Source organism: Leucoraja erinacea, chromosome 15, assembly GCF_028641065.1.
Source record: "Leucoraja erinacea ecotype New England chromosome 15, Leri_hhj_1, whole genome shotgun sequence".
Lineage (NCBI taxonomy): Eukaryota > Metazoa > Chordata > Chondrichthyes > Rajiformes > Rajidae > Leucoraja > Leucoraja erinaceus.
Window position 1 is genome coordinate 28,767,402 of NC_073391.1, and position 21,184 is coordinate 28,788,585.

Sequence of the window (21,184 nt, forward strand, 5' to 3'; positions counted from 1 at the left end):
AATGCAGACAATAAAGCTCTCGATTCTTTGGTAGGTACAGCATTTGAATAGAGTTTATATCATGTAGAAACAAGGAACTACAGATGCTGGGTTACACAAAAGGACACAAAGTGCTGGAGTAACACAGCAGGTTAGGCAACTTCTCTGGAGAACATTGATAGGTGGCACAGTGATAGAGTTGCTGCCAGAGACCTGGGTTCGACTCTGACCAAGCGTGCTGTCCATAAGGGGTTTGTATGTTCTCCCGTGACCGCGTGGGTTTCCTCCCATATTCCAATGATGTGCAGGTTTGTAGGTTAATTGGCTTCTGTAAATTGTCCCTAGTGTGTAGGATAGAGCTAGTGTATGGGGTGATCGTTGGACAGCACGGACTTGGTAGGCCAAAGGGCCGGTCTCCACATTGTATCGCTGAAGTGTAATATAAAGTCTAAAAGTGATGTTTCGGGTCGGGACCCTTCTTCAGACACCGCAAACTGCTGGAGTAACTCAGCGGGTCAGGCAGTATCTCTGGAGCACAAAGTGCTGGAGTAACTCGGCGGGTCAGGCAGCATCTCTGGAGAACATGGGTACGTGACCTTTCGGCTTTGGGGTCCTTCTTCAAAGATGCTATCTTTGTTTCTGAGTTGCGCAGTTACTCCAGCACCTTGTGTCCTGAATAGAGTTGTTGCCTGACTGCGCTTCATTACACAGCTGATGCGTTGGTAGTTTGGGGCTGAGTGATCGATAAGGTATAATTGCTAAAACATTTAATAATTACAAACAAGGAAGCATCTTTTCATTTTGATTGCTTGCCTCTACTGTCCTGGAGTAGCTAAAAAATAAAAGATAACTTTGAGGCAAGATAAGAGGAATTCACCTTCACTGGTTCATGAGTTGCATCAGAAGCAATCCCCATATTGAAAGAGAAGTGCCCTTGATATTTACACTTCCACTTTGCTTTGAGGAATATTCTTCAAATATAAAGGTTGTCCACTTCTTCAAGGGCACCAGGAACAGAAGCAAATAACTTGGAGTTTGATCGTGTGCCATTCACAATCTCAGAATGTCTCAGTGACTGGTGGCCTTTGAAGTATTTTTGAAGTGTTTATTCTGTAGTAATGTTGTTGAAGAGGTAATACAGGTATTGCTTTTGGATAGCGACTTGTGGAGATTTTAGTACGAGGTTTCATCCTTCCCGCCTTATGTTAGCTTCCAAATATAATGTGACACTGAATACTGTGCAGTGTCCTGTAAAATGCCCTGAAGAAAAGCAGTGTGAACCTTTGGCAGAAAGGTTTAATGCTATGCGCATTTTAATTTCCAGTGAAAGTACTTTAGAAACTAGAAGGTGGAGTTGTCCCTGTGTCTTTGAAGAGCAAGTTATGTGGCTTCACTTGATGACATGCATACTCAGTTCAGGTGATCGATTTCTGAATTTGTTAATGTGTCATAGAGTCACAGTTGGACAACACAGAAAGAGGCCCTTCAGCCCGCCATGTCCATGCCAGCCTTTTTGCCCATCACCTGTAATCCCACCTGCCAACATTATGTCCATATCATTTTATTGTCTTACCTATTCAATTGCCTGTCCAAGTGCCTCTTAAATGGAGTGATTGTATCTGATTTCACTGCCTCCTCTAGGGGTGAGTTCCAGATATTGACCACTCTTTGATTATAATCTTTCACCTCAGATCCCTTTAAAACTCCCTTCTCGCACCTTAAAGGTTGATAAGCTAACCATTGGAAAGAAGATTCTGACTATCGGTCCTATCTTTGCCTATTATGAATTTATAAGCCACTTTCCATGTGCTGATGAGATGATCTGAGCAATATAATGATTTTTAAGCAACACACAAAGTGCCAGAATAACTCAACTCAGCAGGTCAGCCAGCATGTGTGGAAGGAATGAATAGGCATCGTTTTGGCTCAGGACCCTTTTTTTTATCCATTCCCTCCACAGATGCTGCCTGGCTCACTGAGTTACTCCAGCACTTTGTGTTTTGCTCAGGATTCCAGCATTTGCAGTTCCTTATTTCTCAATAATCACTGAGCCTGCTTCAGCAGTTCTGACATTTGGCAAGAACATCAAATTATTTTTCCCTCTGGCTTCTCAATTCTCAACTCTTCAATCCTGTTTCACACATTCTGCTTTTATCTTTGCACCTTTGTTTCAACCATCTGCCTGCCTACCCCCCCCCCCCCCCCCCCCCCCCCCCCCCCCCGTCCACCTACCCACCATGGTCCTACCTCTCCCTTCTTCCAGCTTCCTTCTCCTCCACCCCTCCCCCCCTTACAACCAGACTGAAGAAGGGTCTCGACCCAAAACATTACCCATTCATGTTCTCCAGAGATGCTGCCTAACTTGCTGTGTTATTCCAGCACTTAGTGTCTTTTTGTGGATTAACTGCCTGCAGTTGCTTGTTTCTGCACGGTACACAACAATCATCAGCTTGGATGGAAATGTGTCAAACAGGCTTCATTCAATAAGGATCCAAAGCAGGCCTTGCTTCTGTCTGAAAAAACGTCACCCATCCTTGCTCTCCAGAGGTGCTGCCTCACCCGCTGAGTTACTCCAGCACATTGTGTCTATCTTAGGTGTTGCTTTTAGCTCTGACCTGGAATCAGCTCAGACTACAGTCGTTTTACTGTGAGAAGAGCGTTGCAATTACATAGAGCCTTCTGTGACCTTAGGTTGCCCAAAGCACCTTACAACTAACTTCTGAAGGATTTTATACTTTTGTAGGCTCTGAATTTAATCACAGCAGGGTCCCGCTAACAGTAAGCAGTGATGACCAGGTAAACACTTATGGGGAAATATTTTTTGGCCGAAGCACCAAAGAGAACATTCCTGCTTTGGAATGTACTGAGATCATTAATGTCTACTTCTTAGGGTAGGTGAAGGCTTGGTTTAAAGTTCTCATCCGCAGTGTGGTATCTCTGAAGGAGGATAGCTGTATCAGGATTCTCAGCTTGGATTTATTCTAGACTTTAGATTTTAGAGATACAGCACGGAATAGGCCCTTCGGCCCACCGAGTCGATGCCAAACAATGAATACTAACACTATCCTACACACCAGGGACAATTTTACAACTTACCAAAGTCAATTAATCCACAAACCTGCACGTCTTTGTAGTGTGGCTGGAAACCTGAGCATCCAGGCGATTACAGGGTAAACATACCAACTCCGTAAACAGAGCACCCATTTGAACCTGGGTTTCTGTCTCAATAAGGCAGCAACTCTACTGCAGCACTACTGTGCCATCAATACCATGAAGCAAAGATTGCATTAAACATTTCTCAAGCACAAAATGATCCACATTATACAGTTTCAAAGCTTTTCAACATTATTACAATACTCTTATTCTTTCTGGAAATAGTGTTTTGAAGTGGAGGTTGGCACAGCAGAAATCACGGCCAAATGGAATCAGTTCCTTTAAAAGACAGAGTCATAGAGTGCGGAAACAGACCCTTTGGTCCAACTTGCCTGCACCGACCAACATATCCCATCGACACTAATCCCACCTGCCTGCGTTTGGTCTATTATACTAAACCTGTCCTATCCATGTACCTGTCTAAATGCTTCTTAAACATTGTGACAGTACCTGCCTTAACTGCCTCCTCCGTCAACTTGTTCCATATATTGTATCCACTATCCTTTGTGTAGAAGAGTTACCCCTCAGATTCTTATTAAATCTTTATCCCCTCACCTTAAACCTCTAGTTCTCGATTTCCATACTCTGGGCTAAAAAGACTGTGTGTTTACCTGATCTTGTCTTCTCATATACACCTCTATATGATCACTCCTCATTCTCCTGCACTGCAAGGAATAAAGTCCTAGCCTGCTCAATCTATAGCTCAGGTCCCTGAGTCCTGGCAACATCCTTGTAAACTTTGCTGAACCCTTTCCAGCTTGACAAGTTGGTTTCCTCTAACATGGTGATCAAAACTGTACACAGCACTTACACATGTGGCCTCACCAATGTCTTATGTAACTGCAGCATGACCTCACAACGTCTATACTCAAAGGGTACGCATGTCCCGTGGTTGCTTTCGCAACCAAAAGAGCGGTACTTTCCATTGTAGAAAGAGACCGCATATAATAGGATTTGAATGAATGGATGAATAAATAAGTATATGAATGAATACGTTTATTGGCCAAGTATTCACATACAAGGAATTTGCCTTGGTGCTCTGCCCACAAGTGACAACATGACATACAGTGACTGTTAGGAATGATACATAAAACATTAAACATTCATAATAAAACATTATTGATTAAACATGTGAAATAAATAAAATACCAGAGCAAAAGGAGGTTACAGATTTTTGGGTATTGAGTAGAGCTACTACTCATGGAAAAAAGCTGTTGTTTTTGATTTTGATCTTACTGTTCATACATCTACTTGAAGGTAGGTGGATTCAGTTTTCTACCAGTACACAAACACATGCAGGCAATGGCCGTGAAAAGGTCAAATGACACATTTTTAATGGGACATGAAGAAAGAACAAAGCAATGTCATTATTAAAAACAGATTTCTTTCCGGCAAAGGAATATACACAATGCATGCTTTAAAATGAAATGTCGTGACAAAGTGATGTGAAAGGTATGGAGGTGGGTGTGAGTGTTGGGGTAAGGGCCCTGTACTCACCCGGAGCCCGCAATGGCCATTCCTCTCTGACGGTCCCTCCAACATGGTGGATAAGGCTGCTCAGAGCACTGCAAGACACATTGACATTTCATTGGCCTGCACTCTCACTAAGGTGAAGATGTGCCAGTCCAGGCATTAACAGGGCCCGGCATTCCAAGGCTTGTGCCAACTGTGAATGAAACCAGGCCTTGTGTTTCTCTTTGCTCCGGGAAAGACAAAAGCTCTGAAATTCAACTCGAGGACTGAACTGCACAAAGCCTGGCACGCTGGCTACTTTGGTCCATCTGTCAGGAGAGAACGGTAACAGCAGCAACTCACAATCCAGTAGTCTCAGTCAAATCCCGATCTTCCATTTTGGTTTTGGTCAATTTTCAGTGCAAAGCCATGGAATTCCTAGTACCTGTCCCACCACCCAAATGGGAAAGCACACTTTATCACTCTCCCTATTACTGACATGGTTAATTCAGTGTGGACACCACTCTCCTATGACGGATGAGACAAAAGCACAGGTTGTCCAGACCTCTCCATATCTTGGAAGTTCTCACTAACGGACACAAAAATTGGGATTGATTTGGATTTGTTTTGGCTTCCGAAAAAATAGTGTTTTCCATTGTAGAAAGAGATCGTAGATAATAGGACTTGGGTTTTGATCTTACAGTTCCATCAGCTGCATTAGTAGATCCGTTGAGTCGGTAGGACTGCGAATGACGAAACTAAAGGTGATTCAAGATGATCCCATGCTTGATCTGCTCACCATGTTGTGTTGCCTGACTGCCTGGTTGTAGTAAGGGCTCTTGTTGCTGCTTGCCAAATTTCAGTGAGTTCAATGCACTTGTGTGGACATTGGACTGGATATAATGGCACCGGCAACTGTGTTTTTGAGTGATGTTCAGATGCATCTGCCACTTGAAGAAAGGTCAAAGGTGAGGGGGTGGAGGATGGTGGGGGGGGTGGGGGGGGGGGGGGGGGGGGGGGGGGGGGGGGGGGGGGGGGGGTGGGGATGTTTATGCCTAGATGCCCTGAACAAAATTAGTTGCTTCCCATCAAAAAGCAGTGGAATTGGTGTGGGGAGGCACAAGACACAAGGAAGTAAAAGGAGTAAGGAGACATTAATACCATCACCATCTTTGTTTATCAGCTTGATGAAAATCTGCTCCAATAAATAAATAAATAAACAGGTGACATGGACCTGCAGAATCATTGAATCATTGTGAAACCTCAATCATAGGGAGAACAGGAGGTACACAACTGAAAAAAACTATTGTTACTGTTGTCAAGCTGGAAAGGGGACACAGAAGATTAATGAGGATGTTGCCACCACTCGAGGGCCTGAGTTCCAGGGAGAGGTTGAGCAGGCTAGGACTCTATTCCTTGGAGCGCAGGAGAATGAGGGTGAGCTTATAGAGGTGTACAAGATCATGAGAGCAATAGATCGGGTAGATGCACCGAGTCTCTTGGTCAGAGAAAGGGAATCGAGAACCAGAGGACATAGGCTTAAGGTGAGGGGTGGGGGGGAGAGATTTTATGGGAACCTAAGGGGTAACATTTTTTACACAAAGGGTGATGGGTGTATGGAACGAGCTGCCAGAGAGGGCAGTTACTAGTACCTGCCAGAGGAAGCAAGTACTGTTGCAACGTTTAAGAAACATTTAGACAGGTACATGAATAGGTTTAGAGGGATAAGGGTCAAACACAGGCAGATGGGGACTGATGTAGATGGGATATGTTGGACGGTCTGGGCAAGTTAGGCCGAAGGGCCTGTTTCCATGCTGTGTAACACGATGAATCCATGACTATGAACGAATTGCTGCAAGAACACAGGTTTTATGAGAACTGTGTTCATGTGTGTGTGTGTGTGTGTGTTTAACATTGGAGGTTAGATTAATTAATTGCTATTTTACTTTATTTACCTAATTTCTGTGTGTCATGTTGATCTTCAGGGCTGGTTAATTCACTTTGGGTGAAGTTGGGGGTGCCCTCAATTTGAGTAATTGGGCTTATCATCTCCTGCTCCTTCTCATTCTGCATCTGGGCATAAACGTTAATCCCAGGTATCTTCCTGTATAAAATGACAGACAGCCAATTAAGAAAATATATATACACTGGAAGAAATGCTTGCTTTAAAGTGGAGCCTATATATGGATATGTGTTAGCTTGCTGTCATAGGTTGTGTTAGGTTGTTAGTGGGAGAAGGACGGATCGATTCCTATCAAATAAATTTCATGCTAAGGCGACAATAGCCAGAAAGGATTAGTATTTGTGGAGTGCTAGTTAACCTACCTTGACTACAGTTCTTCCACTAGTTTAATGTCACTTGAAAAGACACTACGTGCTGGAGTAATTCAGTGGGACAGGCAGCATTTCTGGAGGATATGGATAGGTGACGATTCGAGTCGAAACCCTTCTTCAGACTGATTGTAGTGAGATGGTAGGAGAAAAGAAGAAAGCTAGAAAAGGGAAGAGGCAGAACAAAGCCTGTGTAGGAAGGAACTGCAGATGCTGGTTTATATCAAAGATAGACACAAAATGCTGGAGTAACTCAGTGGGTTCAGCGGGAATAGGTAACGTTTCGGGTCGAGACCCTTCTTCAGACTGAGAGTCAGGGGAGAGGGAAACTAGAGGTATGAAAAGATTCAGAACAAGTCAGAGCTGGCACCGATGACCAAAGAAAAGTGGGGCCCAGAATGGTCCATTGTTGGCTGTGGAAGAGGTGAGCCTTGCAGGTAATTGGTGGACATAGGCTTTTGGTAGGCAGATGGTTGGTTCAAGGTCCAGAGATAAGAAAGGAAGGTGTGAGGCAGGTTTGAAGAGTTGCGTCTAGAGAAGCCAGAGGGAAGAATGTTGCTCAATCTCCATTTGCAAATAGGAATTGTTCTCACATATTCAAAGATAACCATTGATGGTCAATGGAAACTTAAGACCATTTTGTCGTAGATGTATTGAAGCCACAAGACTGTCCTTGTGCCAAACAAACTGATACCCAACAGAATAATCATGCACCACAACAATGAGTCTGAAGAAGGGTCTCGACCCGAATCGTCACCCATTCCTTCTCTCCAGAGATGCTGCCTGTCCCACTCAGTTACTCCAGCTTTTTGTGTTTATCTTTAACAACAATAAGTAGATGAGTTCAGAAGCAGCTTCATGTGTGAAGAATGTGTATAGCGGCACAGTGGCATAACGATTGAGCTACTGCCTTACAGCACCAGAGACCCAGATTCCATCCTGACTATGGGTGCTTGTCTGTATGGAGTTTGTCCGTTATCCCCAAGATCTGTGTGGGATTTCTCCGAGATCTTTAGCTTCTTCCCACACTCCAAAGACTTACGGAGTTGTAGGTTAATTGACTTGGTGTAAATGTAAAAAATGTCCCCAGTGTGTGTAGGTGTTAATGTGTGGGGATCACTGGTCGGTGAGGACTCGGTGGGCTGAAGGGCCTGGTCCCACGCTGTATCTCTAAACTAATACATTTAATTCTGGACAACACACTATGGGAGAGAGGTCACGGCATAGGAGTGAATGCAGAGGAGATATGAAAATGGCGAGTATAAAAGGAATGAGAGAGGCGTTGAGAGAGGCGGAATGATCAATAATCAAAGGATCAGTATGGTTAGCATAGACATTGTGAGCTGAAGGTCCTCTTTCCAGTGCTGTACTCTTCTGCATTGTACGATCTTCAGGTAAAATGATTACCAAAAGAACAGGAGATAAAAACATTTGTTACCGAGTGGTGTTAGACTCTGGAACGCACTCTCCAAAATATGGACACATGAAGCTGCTGATGTTGGAGACTTGAACACAAACCAAAGTGCTGGCTGATTTCAGCAGGCCAGGCAGCATCTGTGGAGGGAAAGGTGCGGCACAGTGGCGCAGTGGTAGAGTTGCTGCCTTACAGCACCAGAGACCCGGGATTAATCCTGACCATCTGTACGGAGTTTGCACATTCTCCCTGTGACCGCATGCGATTTCTCCGGGTGCTCCAGTTTCCTCCCACATTCCAAAGACGTGCGGATTTGTAGGTTAATTGGTCTCTGTACATTGTCCCTAGTGTGCAGGATAGTGCTAGTGTGATCGATGGTCAGCATGGACTTGATGGGGCGAAGGGCCTTTGTCCACGCTGTATCGCTAAAGTCTGAGGTCTAAAGGTGAGGTTTCTGGTCGGGATTCTTGTTCAGATTTCTCCAAAATATTGGTCGAAGCAAATTCAACAGTGACCTGTGGAAGGGAGTGAAATGCCAGGGGTTTGGGGGAAGGAATGGGGAACAGGACTTATTGGGACAGCTAAGAGCCAAGGAATAGAATGGGATGCGTGGATTCCCTCAACACTGTGTGATTCCTGCAAGGGATGAGAGGGGCAATAACTCATTCGACAGGTACGTTCAAGCCCATTCTCATGTGCCCAGCAATGTTATTCACAAACCAGCAGTGAGTTTCAATAGAGCAGCATCCATGAGCCAGACCGCTGAACAATAGTGCTGGTCAGATAGAGTGCCACAAATGTACAAGAATAGTTAGTGACATTTTCTGCAGCCTTCAGAGAATGGAAAGCAAGTCAACTGAAAGGGAAAGTGGCTCTTTGTTCAGAATTGTAAAAAACAAATCTGGGGGGGCAGCATCAAACAGGTTGGTCAGGATGCAACTGAATGGGGCAGGCAAGAGTATCCTGAGATTGTTGATATTTATTATGCCAAAGCAACGTCTGGTGATGAGTAAATACAAATATCTTAATGCCACGTCCCAGTTGAGCCACTCTCTCAGTGACAATGTGTTTTGTTGGCCATCTTGCTCATGGAGAGCATTGATTTAAAGTAACAGATTGTACAACTCAATGGACCTTTCCGATGCATTTGCAAAAGTTGATTAAAGTATAAATACTGGAAAGGGACACTCTGCAGACGGGAGGACATTAGACACTCTGTGATTTGAAGATAGACTACTGCCGTAGACGGGGGGATGCCGGTAGTTCTGCTATAATGCAAAGGTGTATTCCTAAGAAACCGTGTTTAATAGATAATCATGTTATCAAGACCAATGTGTCATTGAGCAAGAGAGCATTGTGGGCTAGGATGTTTCAGACTCGCAATGGCAAAACAAAATCCTGTAATATTTTCAAAAATAGAGATCTTTCTAACAGCCCTAAGTTTAGTTTTGTCACTGCAAATTAAAAATACGAAAGACTGAATGTCATATTATTTAATGGAGTATTATTGGAGAAGTGTCAAAAGAAGCAATCACTTGACAATTTTAATGGCTACACACACTGTTATAGTGGCAGCAGCAACATTCTTGAGATAAGTGACTGATTACTGCGTGGAGGTTTTATGGAAACAGTCTTTTTTCATGTACTGTTTAAATTCAAAACAGCTTATTTTTTCTGCTTGTCAATTTCAAATATTATTTTTAAGTAGTTCTCTAGTTCCCTATCCAAATTATTTCATTACCAATTCGACCCAAGTAATGCAAATAGCGTTCCCGAATTCATCACTCATGTCATATCCAATTCATATCAATGAAACACACATTATACCTGTACTATCTGTATCTGGAAAAGGGAATCAAGGAAGCAAACAAAGATAAGTTGTTAAGCCTTGATAAAACTAAGTATAGGACAAAAGTCTGTCACACCAGAGGAAAACAAAAGGTTCTATTAATTTGCTGTTGAACTAAAGTGGAAAAAGTTAGTTAATGATGAAGTCCGGTGGGATAGATTGAATGAAAACAGCAAACAATCAATTTGTCTATACATTTCAGTTATGGAATTACAAATTAATTTTGTATGCAGTTCAATATCTCAATAAGGAAAAAAAAGGAAAAATCCCATTGCCATATTTAAATCTCATCTATAGATCATACCACAGTTCCCCAGAGTTTGCATATTTGAATTCAGACATCAATAATCCTGTCCAATCGTTCTTTGATACTGCTCATTCATAAATGAGACTGTTATTTTAAAGATGTTACTATTGATGAGGAAGCCATTAATGAGATGTAACATTTAAATGTAATGTGATAGAGAAGGGGCATAAAGCTAAAATGAGAAAAATGATTCTACTTTATAGTTGCAGTGGTAATCAGTGCAAATGCTGAATATTTGGAAACTAAAATGGAGACACACAGATGGATCTTCACAGTTTCTACCTAGTTCAAGACATTGGTGAGGCCATATTTAGAGTAGTGTGTTCAGTTTTGGTCACCCTGTTATAGGAAAGATATTGTAAAATTGGAAAGGGTGCGGAGCAGATTTACGAGGATCTTGCTAGGACTCGAGGGCCTGAGCTATAGGGAGAGGTTGATCAGGCTAGGAGTTTATTTCTAATAGCGCAGGCGGATGAGGGGGTGATCTTATTTGTATTAACCAGCTTTCATTAAGAATCCATGAAGAAAAGAAAATTGCTGTCTTTGTTTAGCTGACAGATAAGTGCATTGCAATAGCAACTGCTCATCTTAGACGAAGGGCGGTAGAGCTGCTGCCTCACAGTGCCATACACCCAGGTTTGATACTGATTATGGGCGCTGTCTGTATGGAGAGTGCATGTTCTCCCTGTGACTGTGTGGGTTTTCTCTGGGTGGTTGCCTCCTACCGCACTCCAAAGATATGCAGTTTCTACTTTAATTGGCTTCTGTTGATCAGCCATGATCACATTGAATGGCAGTGGTGGCTCGAAGGGCCGAATGGCCTACTGCTGCACCTATTTTCTATGTATCTTTTTTCTATGCATCTGTCAACCTCTTGCTTTTATTTATAATGAAGATAATTAGGATGGAGGTCAATGCAAGTAATTGTTCATATCTTTTAGTGCAGCTTCAAAAATTCCATTATATTAATTACATTAAGCTGCGTTGATAATTCCCAACTCTGTCATTAGCATTGGCCTTGGCTTTCCTCAGTTAAATGTTTGATGAGAGGAGGTGGTGGCGCAGAGGGATGGTCTTGATGGCCGGCTTAAGCTGGGAGCAAGATCGAACATTCATACAGGTCAAGTTTGGCAATTATTCACCTGAAGGAGGCTGTTCAATTAGAGGCAATGTTAGTAGGACAGTCCAGTCTAAGTAAGACAGAACAGAGAGATACAGGGGGAGGTGGGAGTGGGGGGGGGGGGGGGGGGGGGGGGGGTGGGGGGGGGGGGGGGGGGGGGGGGGGGGGGGGGGGGGGGGGGGGGGGGGGGGGGGGGGGGGGGGAGGTTCGGTTCGGAATCTTGGTCTCTGATTAATGGAATTAAATTTACACGAGTGAAGTTTACCTGCCGTGGAATATTCTCACATGGGTTTGACAGAGTCGAATATCTCCCCCTCAGGGAAGCTGCAACTGAGGAAACAAATCTTTGTTCCAGGCACCAGTGATTGTTATAAAATTACAGGCAACAAGATTTGTTTTCTCTCATTTGTTTTTGTTATTTGATTTTTCTCATGTCCCTTGCCTGAGCCCAGAAGACAGAACGCTTGGTAATAATAATCCTGCCTGATTTTTTCCCTTGCATTCATTTTGCCAGCAGCAACGTTAGATCGATTCTGGATGGGACACGGAATCCTGAGCACTAGTCGTTCCTCTTTTGGCTCCGTCCAAGCTATGCTTCATGCCCAGTGGGAATGTCAAACAGAAAATCCAATGCTGTGACTAAAGGCTAAAGGAGTAAAATTTCTCTCAATTATTTTACTCCTCACATAGTGCACTGTAGACAGTGCGGGCACGGAATGTATGGAAGTATGCATTGATTTAGTTTAGTTTATTGTCACATACACAGAGGCACAGTGAAAAGCTTTTGTTATATGCTAATCAGTCAGTGGAAAGACTAAACATGTTTACAATCGAGCCATCCACAGTGTGCATATGCAGGATAAACGGAATAACGTTTAGTGCAAGATGAAGTCCAGTAAAGTGCAATTAAATATTGTTCGAAGGTCTCCAATGAAGTAGATAGTAGCTTTCTACTGGTCAGAGGGTGGTTCAGTTGCCTGATAACAGCTGGGACAAAATTCACACTCCTGTACCTCTTGTGTGATGGGAGAGGGGAGAAGAGGGAGTGACCTGAGTGAGACTCTTATTAGCTTGGAGGTGTGCAGCAGAGATATGTAAAGAATGTTCTTGCATTCCAAGGTTAAATTTGGTGTTTTAGTTCAGATTCAGATCAGTTTATTGTTATGTACACCAGGATGCAATGAAATACCTTGTTCACACGAAACTATGTGCGGTAATGATAGATAAAACAATACATACACCAGTGACTGGAAAGCAGCAGAATGATGCAAAGATTGTAGTACAATCTGAAGTGATGTAAAAAAGGAATAACTGACCGAGGTACAATTAAGAGGAAGAGTATGTGGCAGCGCCTCCAAGAAATGTTGTGAATAAGACGAGTGCTTTAGGAATTGGGAAGATGCTGTTCTTAAGTGATGTCTGGCCTTACAAGCTCCCAGAAAGTTGAAGAGAGAGAAGAAAATGGCTAGGGTGATAGGCATCGTCGACAATACAATATGTCGTGAAAATGGGCTGGATGGAAGGAAGTGATGAACCCATGGTGGACTGGGCTGTGCTCACCACCCTCAGTACGTTCAGGTGGTCAAGAGCAGAGCAGTTGCAGTACTGGGCGGAGATGTATCCCATCACGATATATTCTTCAGTGCATCTATAGAATTTCGGGAGATTCTTCATGGACACGACAAAAGGTAAAGGTGTTCAAGCCCTGTCATTGTTGCCTGGCTTCCCATTGACTGGATTGAGCCTCGAGCTTAGTTTGGTAATTTTGTGGAGTCATTGCACAAACAAGAGTGGCATTCCCCTGCTTTCAGGTTTAGGATGTTACATAAGTCATAGGAGCATAATTAGGCCATTCGGACCATCGGGTCTACGCCAGTCAATCAAGGTTGATCTATTTCAGCCAATTTCCGTCTGTACTCTCCTCCGCCTAGCAGAGCTGGTCCTTACCCGCAACAACTTCTCCTTCGACTCCCACTTCCTCCAAATCCAAGGCATAGCTATGGGCACTCGCATGGGTCCTAGCTATGCCTGCATCTTTGTTGGATACATTGAACAATCCATGTTCCAGGCATACACTGGCCCTATCCCCGAACTCTACCTCTGCTACATTGACAACTGCATTGTTGCTACCTCCTGCACCCATGCAGAACTCAATGACTTCATCAACTTCACCACCAATATCCTGCATCTCTGCTCTTACTCCCCCTCCCACCATTCGTAACAAGGACAGAGTCCTCATTTCCCTCACCTTCCACCTCATCAGCCGTCACATATAATCCTCCAACATTTTCACCACCTCCAACGGGATCCCACTACTGGCCACATCTTTCCATCTCCACCCCTTTCTGCTTTCTGCAGAGACCGTTCCCTTTGAAACTTCCTGGTCAACTCGTCCCTTCCCACCCAAACCACCTCCTCCCCAGGTACTTTCCCCTGAAACTGCAGGAGATGCAACACCTGTCCCTTTACCTCCCCCCTCGACTCCATCCAAGTACCCAAACAGTCGTTCCAGGTGAGTCAGAGTTTCACTTGCACCTCCTCCAACCACCTCTACTGTATCCGCTGTTCCAGGTGTCAACTTCTCTACATCGGCGAGACCTACCTGATCTCTGACTGAACAACACCACGCAGTCCGTCTTAACCTACCTGATCTCACGGTTGCTCAGCACTTCAACTCCCCCTCCCATTCCCAATCTGACTTTTCTGTCCTGGGCCTCCTCCATTGTCAGAGTGAGGCCCAGCACAAATTGGAAGAACATCGCCTCATATTTTGTTTGGGTAGTTTACACCCCAGTGGTATGAACATTGACTTCTCTAACTTCACATAGCCCTTGCTTTCTCTCTCCATCCCCTTCCCCATCCCTGTTCTCCCACTAATCTTACTGTCCCCTCCTACATTCTATCTTTGTCCCGCCCCCTCCCCTGACATCAGTCTGAAGAAGGGTCTCGAACCTGAAACGTCGCCCATTCCTTTTCTCCAAGAGATGCTGCATCACCCGCTGAGTTACTCCAGCATTTTGTGTCTACCATGGTTGATCTATCTTTCCCTCTCAACCCCATCCTGCCTTTTCCCCTTAACCTTTGATGGTAGTTAACAATATTCTGGGCATAACTAATTGAGTGTTCAAAAGGAAGCCTATGGCTAGGGGATGTGGTATAAAACATAGTGCCCAACAGGAGACTTGTAGACACTCACTACACAACAGATTGGAGGTCTCTAATGTAAACAGTAACTGATGGCTATTCAATGGTAGGTTAACCAATGCTTTTAAGAAAAACAGCATAAGATTGGAAGTGTGTGGACAAGCCATAGATTAACCAATGCAGAACAGGTTTGAAGAGTTAAATGGCCTTTTTTAAGTTTTGCATTCTGATACATTGCACAACTTTCTCCTTCGTTGTATTAAACAAAGACATAATTATTGTGGAGAATGTCTCTTTGATTCTCCACAGGGAGACTGGGGGAAAGGTGGGCTGGGAATGAATCCTACCAAAGTACCATTGTTTATGCTAAATGCCCCCCCCACCATCCCCATGCGTCAATCAAACAAATCAAGGTTATCAAAATGTTCTTGTGAACCCCATTTAGTCAACAGTTAGACTAATAGTCTAAAGTCCAAAGTCTAAGGTGAAAGGCCTGTATAGATTGATTGTGGAGGGGTTGTTTCCAATAGTGGGTGAGTCTAGGAGCAGAGGCCATAGCGTACCTTTAGAAAAGAGATGTGGAGGAATTTCTTTATTCAGGGGGTGGTGAATCTGTGGAATTCATTGCAGTGGAAGCCAAGTCAATGGATATTTTTAAGGCAAAGATTGACATAATCTTTATTAGTATCGGGGTCAGGCGTTATGGGGAGAAGGCAGGAGAATGGGGATCAGATGGAAAGATAGATCAGACATAATTGCATGGCGGAGTAGGCTTGATGGGCCGAATGGCCTAATTCTGATCCTAAAACATATTAACATAAAGTAAAGTTACATGGAGAAATGCTCCATTTTGCTTAAAAGAATATTTTCATATTTTTGCCCCAAAAGAGAATCGAAGTACAAATATCTCAGACGGGACCAGGGTCAGTGGCACTGAGTGGGTTACATTGTAATTTGAGAGGGCTGTAGTCTATGTCCAAAATTATTGAAGTGAAAGGAATAACTTTGGAAGATTGAGTGCTTCACCCTTTTACTACAGTTTTAGCACCTTTAATGCTATTGCAGGAATGACATTTTTGACCAAAATCTGTTAAATGAAATAGGCATGCTGATAAATATTATTCTTTGTATAATACATAGTAATTTATATTCTAAACTTCAGCACAACACAAAGGTTTGCAAAGTAGAAGAAAGTAAAACTATGTTGGATTATTTTAGCCTTTTTTTAAATGTTAAATGAAACATAGTGGTATTCCACAAAATGCACTGAAACAAAACAACATTCACTGACACACTATCCAATCACGCAGACATACTTTACCTTTTAAACTTGTAGATTAAAAAAACAGCTAAGCCAACAAAGGCCAAAGACAACAGCATCAACAAAGCTGAACCACTGTGTCCTGGGCCGGAATCCACAAGAGGAGCTGTGGGAAGAATTGATAAGTACATCTCATACAATGGGTAATGTAACAAAGAGCAAGCAACATTTAGATCAACTTTGTAGCTACTGCCTTTATAATACGGACTGGATATTAATATTGGATCAAGCAGGAACATACGAAATAGAAGCAGGAATAGGTGATTGAACTTCTCAAGCATTGGGCCTCTACTCGTTGGTGTTTAGAAGGATTAAGGATGACCTCATTGAAACTTACCGAATTGTAAGGAGGATGTTTCAACTAGTGGGAGAGTCTAGGACCAGACGACATAGCTCCGAATAAAAGGACGCAGCTTTAGAAAGGAGATGAGGAGGAATTTATTTAGTCACAGGGTGGTGAATCTGTGGAATTACCACAGGTGTCAGTGGAGGCCAAGTCAATGGATATTTTTAAGGCGGAGATTGATAGATTCTTGATTAGTACTAGTGTCAGGGGTTATGGGGAAACGGCAGGAGAATGGGGTTGAGAGGGAAAGATATATCAACCATGATTGAATGGCAGAGTAAAGTTGATGGGCCATATGGCCTGATTCTGCTCCGAGAACTTAAGAATTTATGAACATATGAAGCCTGTTCTGCCATTTGGTAAGATCATTGCTAAGGCATATCTTAAATCTACCTACCTGTCCCAAAGCTTCCAGAGGAGTTAATTGAAGCAGGGATTATCACAACACTCATGAAACATTTAGACAGGTACATGGATAGGACAGGTTTAGAGGGATATGGGCCAAACGCTGGCAGGTGGAACTAGTGTTGAGGGGACATGTTAGTCGGGGTGGGCAAGTTGGGCTGAAGAATCTATGACATTGGTTTAGGGTAAGGGGGAAATGATTCAGAGGGGGTATGAGAGAGACTTTATTCACTAAGAGAATGCCGTACTTGGAAAGCACTGCCCAAGAGAGTAGTTGAAGCTGGGTCACAAACTGCATTTAAGAACTGTGTGGATGACATGCTTAGGTATAGAAGGCTAAGCCAAGGGCCAGCATGAAAGAGTTGGGCCGAATGGTCTGCTCCCTGCTGTACAATTCCATGATTCTGTAATTACGTGGATTCATTGAGCTATTTGGGGACTGAAGTGCCTTATACTTCTTATGCTTCTTGAAGAAGTAAGTGCCTTACAGTTGCAGACTTCTTCAAACATTGTGATTTAGAGAAAATAGAGCATGAGCTAGTGTAATATAAATCCAAGATGACACATATGCATCAAGTGAATGAAGTGGAATGTGCTTCATATTTTCCCAAAGCTCAGCCATCCCTCTGTTCAATGACATTGGAAGCTTCAGAAAATATCTGAGTGAAAATTGTTTCCAGCTACTTCCATTTTTATGTTTCCCTAGAGCAATACCAAGGGATGAATAATCTGGTCTTGTGTAGATCATGTCAACATTACTTGATCACTATATGGTTCTGGGTGTCGATTTAGATGATAATAGGCAGACAGATGGAATTATTCTTCCGACTAAAGCTTTTCATTTGAAGGAATTTTGGAAGACAAACCTACTTTCATTTGAGGCAATCTTCAAGACAGATCAACACCTTTGACAAAAAGGTGTATTCATGTTGGCATGGTGGCGCAGTGGTAGAGTTGCTGCCTTACAGCCAGAGTCCCGGTTCGATCCTGACCACGGGTGCTGTCTGGATGAAGTTTGTACTTTCTCCCCATGACCTGCATGGGTTTTCACCGGGTGCTCCGCTTCCCTCCCACACTCCAAAGAGGTACAGGTTTGTAGGCTAATTGGCTTGGTAACATTGTAAATTGTCCCCAGTGTGTGTAGGATAGTGTTAGTGTGTGGGGACCTCCGGTTGGCGTGGACGTGGTGGGCCGATGGGTCTGTTTCCACGCTGTATCTCTAAACTAAACTAAATGTCATCTTTTTTTTTGTTCAAGAAACCACTGTCTTTTCAGGTCTAAAACGTTGCTTCAGATGTTGCTATTCACAAAATGATTATGTTAACTGGGTCCACTATTCGCATCCATATATCCCTTCATTATCACCTCTTCCACAGCCAACAATGGACCATTGTGGGCTCAACCTTTCTTTAGTCACAGGTGCCTGCTATGAATTGTTCTGAACCTTTTCATACCTATTTTCACTTTCCTCTATCTCTCAGTCTGACTAAAGGTCTCGACCCGAAATGCCACCTATTCCTTTTCGCCAGAGATGCTGCGTTATTCCAGCACTTTGTGTCTACATTCCGTGTACACCAGCATCTGCAATTCCTTCCTACACATGTTATATTTATGATTCATTTCAGAAGGAAATCAGCTCTAACGGGTCTTTATAGACTGCCTAATGGAAGGAAAAGTCAAGCATCGTCTGTTAGCTATTGCCGGGGTTTTATTTATCTCTGTGGCTCTTTGATTCCTCTTGCTGCCTGCTGGCTTTTCTTGATCTGATACATCTTCCCATGTCCCTTAACCAGTTCTAATGAATGTTCCTCATCCGAAATATTAACTGTTTCTCCTTCCACCGATAGTTAGTTTCTCCAACATTTTTTATTTTCTACTTTTTTCTATCACCCACGATTGAAGACTAACCAGCAAGTCTCTCTGTCCCGTGACCAGAAATGTTGACAATTTCGATTTCCACAAGTGAACCTTTGCCTAACCTGAAAGGACTGTCGGGGTTACTGGACAGAGTCGAGGGGGGAGGTATAGCGACACGTGTTGCATCTTCTGCGGTTGCAGGGAAAGGTACTTGGGGAGGGGGTGGTTTGGGTGGGAAGGAATGAGTTAACCAGGGGGTTGCGGAGGGAACGGTCACTGCGGAAGGCGGGAAAAGCCGTGAGGCATCAACGCTAACTTATGAACCACCTTCTTGAAGTACAGTAAGGATGTGGAGCAAGATGAATCCATATAAACTGTGGACTTAACAAGAGTAGAATCTAAGGGGATTACTTCCGTAGTAGTTATGAAGAGCAAAGCCAGGGAAAATTTCAGATTCTGACTCGCATCATTTGATTAGCATTTCTTGCAGCAAACTGAAAGTGGCAGTCAATTATCTTTTTTCTCTCTTGTCCCAACCAACCATCAATGGAAATTACAGACATATCTACCCTAAAATACCATTCAACGTTAAGAATGCACCTCTATTGATCATTTCCATCAAGTATTTCACCACAGGAATTTATTTTTAAATAATGGCAGGTTTAGAGATACAGCATGGAAACGGGCCCTTCAGCACAACAAGTTCACTCTTACCTGTTCACACTATGTTATCCTATTTTCCCATAGACTAGTAGCAATATTACAGAGGCCAATACACCCATAAACAAGTACATTGTTGGGATATGGGAAAAAACTGGAGCACCCGAAGGAAACCCACATGGGGGGGAACATGCAAACTCCACACAGACAGGACTGAACTGTGGTCTCCAGCATTGTTACACAGCAGCTGCGCCACTGTGCCAGACAACTGGGAACAAAAAAATGGATGGAGAAACAAGATGTTGGAATCTGGAGCAACAAAATATATACTTCTGGAGGGACTCAATGTGTTAGGAAGCATTTGTGGAGGGAAATGGACATATCATCTTCAGGCCAAGACCCTTCTTTAAAAAATGACTGCTGTTATAAACGGTGAAGCTGATGGTGATAGAATAGATTCTTCACATAATTAACTGTTGCCATTATGCGTTAAAGCCTCATTACAAACCTTTCACAGCAGTTAAAATTGATATATTGCATATGTAAAGATTTCACTGTTAAGCTAATTATTAAAAAAAACATAAAGTTCCCAATGACGTGCACTTAGGATAACATTAGAAATTGTAGAAATCTTCCTTCTGCCTCTGAGATGCTTTCCAATAACATAAGAAAGCATCCAAAAATAAGCATCATTTATTACACATGATGCCAAGTTAATGGAATGGAACCAATGGCTTCAGCTCCTGGCAATGTGCTGGATTTATTTTAAAGACGTTCCACAGGGAAGTGCAGGAGTCTTCAATTATATGTTACAATGGGAAGTGTTGGGAGCGTTGGGTAAAATTAAAGCAGTGCACATTACTGTTTGGTTGTGCAGCTTAAATGGGTATAAGTATTTATTGTTCTATTTTATCCTCTCCATTGAGTCAATGGCATTGATTATCAGGAAGTAAACCAGGCAGCTAATTACACAGTGTTCATTCAATGCTGGTGAGCACAGGTCAACTTCAAGATGTACCACCCATGATGTATATTCGGACACAGGGCGGGTTAAAAGTCAGTCTCGTTATACCTGGCTTCCCGGGTATTACTCTTGTGAACCTACGTTTTGAGGATGCGACAAGTAAAATGGATGAAGGAGAGCCAGTGGATATGATGTATCTGGACTTTCAGAAAGCATTTGATGAGGACAAAGGAGATTAGTGGGCAAAATTAGAGTGACTGGTATTGGGAGTAGGGTATTGACATAGAGAGAGAATTGGTAGGCAGACAGGAAACAAAGAGTAGGAATTAATGGGTCCCTTCAGAATGGCAAGCAGTGACGAGTGGAATGCTCAGTGCTGGGGCCTCAACTATTTACAATATATATTAACGATTTAGATGATGGGATTAAAAGTAACACGAGCAAATTTGCAAATAATACAAAGCTGGGTGGCAGTGTGAACTGCGATGAGGATGCTAGGAGGTTGCACGGTAACTTGGACAGGTTGAATGAGTGGGCAGATGCGGTATCATGTAGATAAATGTGAGGTTATCCACTTTGGCGATAAGAACAAAGAGGCAGATTATTATCTCAATGGTGTCAGATTAGGAATAAAGGGAAATGCAACAAGACTTGGGTTTCCTTGTACACCAGTCACTGAAAGTAAACATGCAGGTACAGCAGGCAGTAAAGAAAGCTAATGGCATGTTTGCCTTCATAACGAGAGGATTTGAGTATAGGAGTAAAGAGGTCCTTCTGCAGTTGTACAGGGCCCTGGTAAGACCACATCTGGAGTATTATGTGCAGTTTTGGTCTCCTAATTTGAGGAAGGACATCCTTGCTATTGAGGCAGTGCAGCGTAGG

The 21,184-nt window shown here is 43.1% G+C and overlaps 1 protein-coding gene across 6 annotated transcripts in view; it reads right to left on the reverse strand.

Moving 5' to 3' along the window:
• LOC129704093 (VPS10 domain-containing receptor SorCS1-like) overlaps nt 1-21,184 on the reverse strand; it is a 678,236-nt gene that overhangs the window by 9,445 nt on the left and 647,607 nt on the right. The window contains exons 25-27 of one of the 6 annotated variants that reach the window (XR_008724683.1): nt 16,071-16,176; nt 6,540-6,688; nt 4,630-5,534 (exon numbers count right to left, since the gene is read on the reverse strand). Coding sequence is in view for 5 of the 6 variants with exons in the window: in XM_055646978.1 (XP_055502953.1) it covers nt 5,380-5,534; nt 6,540-6,688; nt 16,071-16,176 (410 nt within the window). In the remaining variant the exon portion in view is untranslated. Of the gene's footprint in view, nt 1-2,819; nt 5,535-6,539; nt 6,689-16,070; nt 16,177-21,184 lie in introns of those variants that run through there. The other 5 variants (XM_055646978.1, XM_055646979.1, XM_055646981.1 and 2 more) reach the window with 5 other exon arrangements.